At 32.1% G+C, this 9,983-nt stretch overlaps 1 protein-coding gene across 1 annotated transcript; it reads left to right on the top strand.

The window, feature by feature from the left end:
- The first annotated feature begins 2,973 nt into the window (after window positions 1-2,973).
- On the top strand, window positions 2,974-6,865 carry LOC128171162 (uncharacterized). Its single transcript, XM_052836896.1, has 5 exons — window positions 2,974-3,187; window positions 4,341-4,518; window positions 5,877-6,119; window positions 6,282-6,388; window positions 6,544-6,865. Exons 1-5 carry the CDS (start codon window positions 2,979-2,981, stop codon window positions 6,854-6,856), a joined length of 1,050 nt encoding a protein of 349 aa, XP_052692856.1. The 5' UTR covers window positions 2,974-2,978; the 3' UTR covers window positions 6,857-6,865.
- The last annotated feature ends 3,118 nt before the right edge of the window (window positions 6,866-9,983 follow it).

Genomic DNA, 9,983 nt, shown 5'->3' with positions numbered 1-9,983 from the left:
ATTGTGCGTGTTATTGCATGCAAACCAGAAAAAAGATTCAAGCGTTTGAAGTCCAAACAGCAGTTGCAATTTTTATCAGACAACACAACTGATGTATTTGACTATAATATTTTTGATTATTATTATGCTCGCCCAGAATCTCTTGAAAATCTGTCTATTTTCAGGTTCATTCGCTTATACAAAGTTTCAAGGCAAATCCCCAAAACAAAGCAGGTTCTTAGATTATCTTTACCTGAAAACATTTTCATTACTGAACGTGCCAAATTTGCAACAGTTAGGGTTACAAAACCTCCCTATGGAACAGACGATTATTATTATGCACTTTTACAACTGTACTTGCCTCATAGAAATGATGAAAATTTAATATACCCTTTTACAAACAGTAAGGAAGCTTTTCTAAATAAATATATGAATTTTGACAGACAAGCCTTGTGTGTTGGGATGCAATTGAATGAATTAGAAAATATTATTCAAGCTGTTCAGTTGTCTAACATAGAAAATTCTCTTTTTGAACAAAGTGAGCCTGAAAACATTCACCCACAAGTAATAGATGAATCAGCATTTAATGACTCTGATAGCCAAAATAGTGTTCTAAATAACTTGGTAAGTGATAACTTTCCAAGAACCATAGAACTTTTCTCAGCAGAGCGTCAATGGCATGAAATGGTAACCTCAGTTTCTGACCAAACATTTCGCCTTACTTTACAACAAATGACTAAAGACCAAACAAAAGTTTTTAGATATGTAATTCAAAAATTTCATCAAAAGTCTGTATTCCATATATTTATAACTGGTGGAGCTGGTGTTGGGAAAAGCTTTTTAATAAATCTGTTGACTAAGTACATAACTCTGTGTCAATCAACATTAAGTGGCCATTGTCCAGTTTGTACTGTTGCACCAACAGGAGTTGCTGCATTCAATATTCATGGTAAAACCATACATTCTGCTTTTAGATTGCCAGTGCAGCATTATCAACACACTGATGACTATCCATTATCATCTGCATCTCTTTCATCTTAAAGAAGTCTCTTTACTTCTGTCAACACTTTAATTATAGACGAAATTAGTATGGTTAGTTCTAGGATGTTGGAGCAAATTCATTTAAGATTGCAAGCTATCAAAAGTAATGAACTTCCATTTGGAGGACTAAATGTTATTATTGTTGGAGATTTTTTCCAGTTGCGACCAATTCGTGCAAAATTTGCTTTCACTCACACCACATTGTGGCCTTTATTTACACCCTTCTTTCTCAATGAAAACATGCGTCAATCGTCAGATCATTCGTTTGCACAATTATTAAACAGAGTTCGTATAGCCTCTTTGAATCCAGATGACATCAAATTACTAAAAAGTCGTTTAATTTCTGAAAATACACATTTGGACCTTTTACACATATTTCCTTTGTGTCAGCAAGTACAGTTGCATAATTACAAAATGCAGCAATTGCTGCCAGATGAACAATTCCTTGCTAAAGCTTACCATTACTTCTCTGATAATGATGCAACTCCACATAACCCAGTACTAGATAATTCTTTGATACCTCAGGATGATCGCAATGCTGGTGGACTTCCTATTCAACTTAATGTCTCAAGAGGTACAAGAGTAATGTTGTTAAGAAATTTAAATGTACAATATGGTCTAGTTAATGGTGCAAGAGGTACTGTTGTTCGTGTTCATTCCAATGACAATAATGTAAACACCATTGATGTTGCTTTTGACCATTCTGTAGATATGCCTCAAGCGCTCTGTTCAAATAATGGTACTTACTGTGTTAACAGAGTAAGACAAGAATTTATCTTTAGAAATAGATATATAATCAGAGAAATGTTTCCTCTGTTACCATGTTGGGCAGCTACTGTTCATAAGATTCAAGGCCTATCATTAGATAGTGCCGTTATATGCATAGACAACTCTATATTTGAACATGGCCAAGCTTATGTCGCCCTCAGCCGTGTAAGAACATTAGAGTCTTTATACCTCTCATCTTTTGATGTCAGTAAAATTACTGCCAATGCAACTGTTGTACAGGAGTATTTAAGATTATACAGATCTCTATCAGATAACACAGATTAAACCTAAATTACATTTCCTTTGGCTAATTGTATTCAGCGTGTTGGCACTCCCACGTGTCCATCTCAACTCTTTTATTCCAAGTATAATCTTCCCATAGTAAAACACTCAAATGACTTTGATTTTTTCTATTTTTAAAGCATTATCTCTTTTCTGTCAAGTAATATTGATCCCAATAGTAAATATCTAGTCAAACATGCAGTTTTGATTCAATTGAAACAAAAGCTTAAATAGTAGGCAGTAGAACTTACATATATCACAGATTATTTCTAGTGGTATTAAGCATTATATGAAAATTACATGAAGTTCAATGACTAAAACGTAAAACTGTATCATACACATCAAACAAGCAAAATTCATAGTATCAAAAGATAAGATTTTTCTCTCATTCATTTATCATCTCTACATTCTCATACTTTCAATGCTTCTAATAGTTTTCTATTGAAAAACATTTAATTCCAACTCATTGATATCAGGATAATTTATTACTTTGTGCATCAACAACGTAAAATATCATTGTTCACTACTCATTCTGGCAGAGTTCAACATAGTGCCAAATGATAATAAAATTGCATGTATAATCATGTAATTCACAAACAAAATCTGTTGTGCAAGTGTGTCAACGTGCCAAATACAATTACCCATTTATTTTGTGTCAAAATGTATTTTTCCTTTAATGAATTTCTTTTTTCAAAATAATTTACAAATTAAGATATTATTACCAGGTAAGTGCTGATAATCAGGTAATTAAAAAATTATCCAAACAGGAAAGAAATTAAATGTTTCTTGTGATGATTCTTATTAAGTATAATCCTTGATTTTTTTGTATATTATATCATTTCATACTTTTTTTTTCAGGAAATGTCGACACTTTATCCTCCCTAAATGCTATGGAAGGTGAATTTCACATGCGGAACTTCATCACAGCCAAAATATTGAAAGTCGAAAGCCCAATCAAATACAAAAACAAAAAAAGTGAGGAGGGAACTATGTTGAAAGCACTCATTGCAGACGAAACAGCATCAGCTAAATGTTTAGCTTATGACCCAAAGATGTTCCCTTTATTCCAAAAGGATGAATGCATTGTATTACATGATATTATTAAAAAAACAGATGGGTAAGCATTTCGTAAAACATATAAACTTCATCAATTTATTTATTACATTTTTGTGCATGTAGTACATGTATCTTTAATACTTTTTATACCCCTGCTATGAAGGAGAGGATGTATACTGTTTTACACTTGTGAGTTTGTAACAAATTTCTATCTCATTTTTCTATAAGGAACTATTCATTGCACATGCTTACAATTTAAAAGCACTCTTTGGTTAGATGTCATATGATGTAATTCATATATACCTACCAATCGGACGTCAACTTCTTGTTTATTGAAGTCTTTGTGTATATTTTTGTGGGCTCAGTATACAAAAAATTAAAAACATTTTAATGGCTGCCTAAACATGTGGATCACCGTTTGATTCCAGTCAAGTTTGTTATCATAAGGATACTTTTCATTGTCTTCATGCTTTCACAGAAAAGTAAAAAAAAAAAATGGAATTTAAAAATAACTATTGGGTTGTGTACTCGTATTAACAAGCATTCTGGAGAGTATTGCATCTATAAGCAATACACGTCCCCTACTGGTTTGTGGAAATTGTGAAAACAATAATGCACTGTTATGCAGAATATCGAACCCGAACTTTAAAAAATTTGAATATAAAAAATTAATTTTCTTGAAAATATGTCAACCAGACGCTACAAAAGTGTAAACTTGACCTGTAGTTTGACATTTTGAAGCTGTACAGCAAATTTCATATTATTCCTCAAACACATAAAGAAAAAAAGTGTGGAAAACTGACGTGGGACAGACAGACTTAGGGACACAGGGGAAAGCTATAGTCCCCTCTGGTGAAAACCGGTAGGAGACTAATAAGCATCAACAATTTGAAAGAATAGAGCAGTTGTTATTTCTAGAACATAAATGATAAAAAGTGTTTTAAAAAAATAAAAATGATAAATAACAATCTGCCCACCCGCCCCATATTTTTTGCAAATCAGGATAAGAATCTAAATATTAATTTTATGTGGTCTTAAGTCTAAATTTTTGTGCCACATGCTGGGATTCACTTTTTAACAAATTCAATGATATTGTTAAAAGTCGACTTTGCTCATTCTGTATATTCACATTAGAATGGGGGTGCTCATTCTGTATATTGGGGGTATCACAAGTGACCATTGCCTTACAGATATCTTGTTTGTTTTTTCCTCAGGGTTTTAATCATTACGCATGGGTCTACAGTTTTCGCAACAGCCAAAGACACTGTCACTGTTCCAGCTACAATACTTAGTGCAGTTCAAGAAGCTTCAGAATCCAAGGATGTCAGTATTCTTATAGCAGCAACATCACCAGTCAAACAAGAATTTAGTGTGAAAGGAAAAGTAGTCAGTGTAAGTTTACAAGCATTGGTCCAAACCACTATTTGGAGCATTAATGCTTCCTCAAATATGGCTAATTTATGCTATGTCTGCTTATTTCTTATAAAGTGATAACTATTTCATACTTCATTGTTACCAACATTTACTCAGGATAGTGAGCAATAGTCAATTCTTTGAATCTAATAAGTTCGCTGGACAAAAAAGCAAAATACAAACCTATTCTGTTAAAGCCAACATAAATTCATAAGTACACATTATTTCCTTTTCATCTCTGACTACCACCATATTAGTTGTCAGTTTCAATTCTTAGGCTCATAGCTACACATACCCTATATAAGGCCATGAGCAATATTCATGCTTCACTGCAGTCAAGTATTTCATTAACCTGAACATGTTATATTTGACAAAAAAATTGTAGAAACCCATTTTGAACAAAAATATGGCAACCACTTCACCAGAAAGGAATATCCAATGAAAGACAAACTTAACAGACTAAAATCTAGGCACACTTTCAAAATTCCTTGATCATTGTAGAACATTTTTCTGGGTCCAACTGTTATAACATAGCAGGTGCCCAAACCACCATGCAGTAATGGTATTGACTTTAGGAAACAAACTGTTTTGTGAAAACTTATGAAAACAATGTTAGGTTGTTACTTTTATGGATATACTATCACTTATCTACTGTGTTGAATGTAGTGTTGCCAGGGTCTACAATAAAATGCAGACATCATGTACTTTGTATGAACAACACAGCTGTTCGATGTGCACACGAAGTAAGGTAGTACTATCTGAGCAAGATAATGCGGATGCATTGAAAAATATTTAAAAGAATTAACCAATTTTTTAAGTTTTATTGATTGTAGTTTCCTTTAATCTTTTTTACAAACATATAAATACAATGTGTAGTTTTATCATTTAGAAGTCTGTGCAACCCGATTGTCTTGATAAAAAAAAAAAAAACCAACACTAAATTTCTCAGCCGGTATATATATACCCCAGTGGCAGTTGAGAAGTGATCAAAACTAATTTGGCGACCAAATGATTCATGTCAGCTTTAATAACACATAAACAGTTTTTACTAGAATGATGGACCCATTGATGATCACTTGACACAATCTGAAGTACCCTAGAAACAGTTCATATGAATGACAGACACCAACACAGAAAAAAATTAATGTGAAACGCTGGTTTCCCAACATTTAAAAAATTAAAATTCAGCATGTTTCTGCACATTCGTCAATTTTCTCTTTATCCATCATTGACCTTCATTTTTAGATTATTGTGTTGTATCTTCTGCAAGTGATATGCATTCTGTTTAAGAACTCTTTTATTTAAAATGATATATATTTCATAAACCATTATTACAGGTTGGACAATTGACAACAAAGAGAAAGAGGTCAAGCAATGAAGAAATTCCTTTCAAGCAGTTGAAGTTGAAAGACAAATCCAGCTCTATTAAAGTAGCACTCTGGAGGGATTTAGCCACCACACCCATAGAAAAGGGAAATTATGTCCATCTCAAAATTTTTTATAAAACTTCTACATTTGACTCCAAGAAAGAAGACCAAGTTCCAGTTTTGTCAAATTCAACAAACAAATCAGCTGTACTGGTAAGGAATTTTCAAGAATATCCTCAAGTAGTGCAACCTTCAAAAGAAGCACAACATAATTATTAAACTTTAGTATTAGCAAAACTTTTCATTGCTAAAAAATATATAGTCGCACTGAATACAGCTGTAACTACTTAATATACTAATTAAACTTGATTTTAGTTCCTCCAGCCTCACTCAGACATTTCTTCTTCCGAAGAAGACATTCCAGAAGAAGACAACAACCATGTCGGTCAGATATACGGCATACAGAACATTTACACCTACAGGTAAATGAAAATAAAATTTATAAGAATATTGCAGACTTGTACATGCAAAAAATAATTAACATTACAGAATTTAATGTATGCCAATTTCTCTTTCATTTCCAACTCACCACTCAAAACATACATATATATGTGCTGAATAATTTCTTTCCAACTAGATGCTGCATTAATGAAAAATGTACGAAGAAAAAGATCAACGAAATGATGACCTGCACAAATTGCCATATCAAATACAGTGACACTAGTGCCGGACATGCTGCTGTTGTTAAACTTCTAATGAAGAACAGCAGAAATAATATGCAGATTTTCACAGCCTTTACAGATGCCATTGAACAACTATTCACATCAATGGGGAAAACTGCAAACTTTTCTGATGCCGTAATACTCCTCCAAACCTTTAAAGAACTCTTACCAGTTCCTGTGAAATACACCCCAAAGGGTGACAAAATTTCCTCATTGCAAGCTGTTTAGACAGTAAACTTTCCATTCATTCTTCTGTCAAGCATTTTAAAACTTTTAATCCCACATGTAAGTTTTGTAGTACACTGTACATTATTGTATTGATATGTAAAACCTATTTTAAAAATGACACTAATTGTACATGCTGAAGATCAAAAGGATTTCTGTTTTTCCATTTGAAAGTAGAAAACATTTCTTTGATTTCTTTTTTTTAAATTCATTGCTGTCATCATGATCATATTGACTAGTTATTCCATATATCTTGATGTTCTCTTCATTGGGCTGTCAACTTTTCAAACCATCACCATTTAAAATAAATTCAATTATGTGGAAAAAGCTTGAACAGTTTCAATCTCGCAGGGAAGTTTTATACATAATACATTATTGTATTGATATGTAACCTATTTGAAAATTGCCACTAATTGTACATGCTGTAGATCAAAAGGATTTCTTTTTTTTCAATTTGAAACCAAAATAGGTTTCTTTGCTTTCTTTTTTTTTCATTGTTGTCATCATTGTTATATTGCCTAGTTATTCCATTTAACTTGACTTTCTTTTATTGGACAGTATCGCATGTGCCATTATTGACAGCTATTTTTGATGAGACTTGTACATTTAAGCAAGCTACTCCAGACTAAGGAGCATTGATCCTGTAAAATGTGTAAGCTACTATAAAGGTACAGTGTATTGGTCAAATACATGTACATGATTCATGTTTTTAAGACTATAATTTTATTGTGTATATCCTCCTCTGCATTGCTTATGTCGAGAATGAAAACAATTGCAAAAAATGTTGCAGTTAAATATATATGTTGCAATTTCAATCTTCTTTTTTTATTCTTTCAAATGTTTAAAACAATATACTTGAAACTTGATAGCATATTACATAGGCTTCAAGCTCTACTTGTGTGTTACCAGTTCTAGCAGGACTGGTCACACGCCAGTAGAGTGAAAACAATTCAAGGAGGGTATTTACCTATTCTCTTCTTACCATGTTAACGAAGTTTTACAGTTCCCCTTATTTCTAGCGGACATTATAAAAGTTAAAGAGTTTATTTAGTTTCTTACATTAACTTACATTAACAATGACGATAAGTTTAACAAAATTTAAGCAAGCGTTCTGTAATCTGCTCTTTGAGAAACATCTGTAGACTCTAGTTAGCATGTCGCACATGTATTTCAATCTAAATCGTTTAACCAGCAGAATTAATATTTAACGAATGTTGCATGTTGACAATATTCGTCGAAGGACCTGTTCTACTCTTAAGTAATTACTTAGGAAATATAACACCAATATTCGGCTAGAACAGCTGCTTGGTCTGATAAAACCATTTTTTCTCACTTTGGAAAACCCATAAGGCCTACCATAAAAAGTTGGTTTCTTGAAAATGTTACCATACTTTCACTTTCATACCGGAAATGCCGATTGTCAAGTCGTACACAAATTTCTTCCTACGATCTTGTTATTTAAACGATATGTTAATAATTTTGTAACAAATTAAACAAAATATACTTGGATATTATTGGGTTTGTTCTTTTAACATTCTAAAGAAGTGTACGAACTGCGATGAACATTACTTCAGTTGTACGAGTGTTTTTCGCCTTCATATAAGAGATTTTGCACCAGTCATGCTACGCGAGATGAAAAAGAATGATTACTATATAAATCTTAACTTTAACGTATACAAACAACTCATACGTGTATGTTATTACAAATAAAACTACACCTTCATCCTACCTAAGCAAGCAATCGACACTACTCGGGCTTTTCTGCTCCACAAAAAATACTGTCTACTTTTTAATCGTTAAAACGATCAGCAAAATAACGCAGTTAATCACGAATCTTGCTTTGTGTATATAAAAATAGCTACAGCGCTAGCTCACCTATCTTTTTTAAAAGATAAACTTGTTTTCTCTAGGATGCTATTTTATACACTTTGTATTATCTTTACTCAGTCGGTGATGAATATCTATTTTGTTTTGCTTGATTGGGTGAACGAAAGCATTATCGTTCTCCTTTTTTCTATGTGGTCAGGGGAATTATTCTTTTGACGGAAGATTGTCGAGTCCTTAAGAAATATTTATCCTTCTTCCAATTTCAGACGATTCTTTTGCATAAATGTTGTTTTTTGTCTTTTTTAAGATCATTTTTAACATTAATACAATTTTGAATAATTTTGAGATTAAGATGTGTTATTGTAATCTATATTACCTGTATAGTTGTTGAATCTTCTTTAATACATACATGTAACTGTTCTCAGTTCTCCGATTACCTTTTTTTCTATTGATAGTTTGGTTGATGATAATTTAAAGTAAAAAAAAAACTCAAACCCATCATAGCTAGTAGAACATTTCAAAAATTCGATATGCTCTTGTGTTGCGCCTATCAAGGTACTTGTTTGAGCTTCATAATGTAGTTTACTTAGGCAAATTAATAAGACTATTTCGATTGAAACGATGTGTTTTTATTTTAAACATAGTCCCAAAGAATAAATTATTTATGGATAGCACTCCCAAAAAAAAAAAAAAAAACGGTGACGTATGACACTGCTAATCAACATGCTAATAGAATTTGCGTTGACTGGTTTTCTTAGCAGTCTTTTAGGAACCCAGGAACTATCTTATTTTATCGGTGATAATAACATTAATTATTATTCTTTATTTGCACAAGACATACATCTTATGGCATGAGTTATTTCATATACTTAATAACAATATTGAAATAATGGTATGGTACATGAACATGTCAAGTAAATTGACAATGTATATACAATAAAATTACTAACAGGCGAGAAAAAAAAGAAAACCAGAGATATTTTCTTAATTATCATGAATATTGAAAGCTAGATGGAGATACTCCCCCAAATTACACAGTTCTTTAAAATTTTGAACACTTAATAATTGTATAAATTTGTTTACAGACGGTTTTTTTCCAATAGTATTTCTTAATATATTTTACTCGGATTTCTCTATACTGTCGGCATTTCAAAACAAAATGGAATTCATCTTCAATATCTGAACAAAATTTACATAAGCGTCTTTCCTTTGGTACATTAGTGCGTCGTCCACTTTCAGTTGCAAGTGTATGAGATGACAATCTAATTCTTGTAATTTGTTTGCTAAATGTAGAAGGTATTGG

Source organism: Crassostrea angulata, chromosome 2 (assembly GCF_025612915.1).
Source record: "Crassostrea angulata isolate pt1a10 chromosome 2, ASM2561291v2, whole genome shotgun sequence".
In the NCBI taxonomy this organism is placed as follows: Eukaryota; Metazoa; Mollusca; class Bivalvia; order Ostreida; family Ostreidae; genus Magallana; species Magallana angulata.
This window is presented reverse-complemented; position numbering and strand designations above follow the sequence as displayed.

What these genes read in the sequence shown, in the direction of transcription:
- LOC128171162 (XM_052836896.1), top strand. Translation starts at nt 2,979, where the DNA reads ATGCGGAACTTCATCACAGCCAAAATATTGAAAGTCGAAAGCCCAATC. An exon ending in CAAACAAATCAGCTGTACTG is followed by an intron (nt 6,120 to 6,281) that starts GTAAGGAATTTT and finishes ACTTGATTTTAG; the next exon opens with TTCCTCCAGCCTCACTCAGA. An exon ending in CAGAACATTTACACCTACAG is followed by an intron (nt 6,389 to 6,543) that starts GTAAATGAAAAT and finishes CTTTCCAACTAG; the next exon opens with ATGCTGCATTAATGAAAAAT.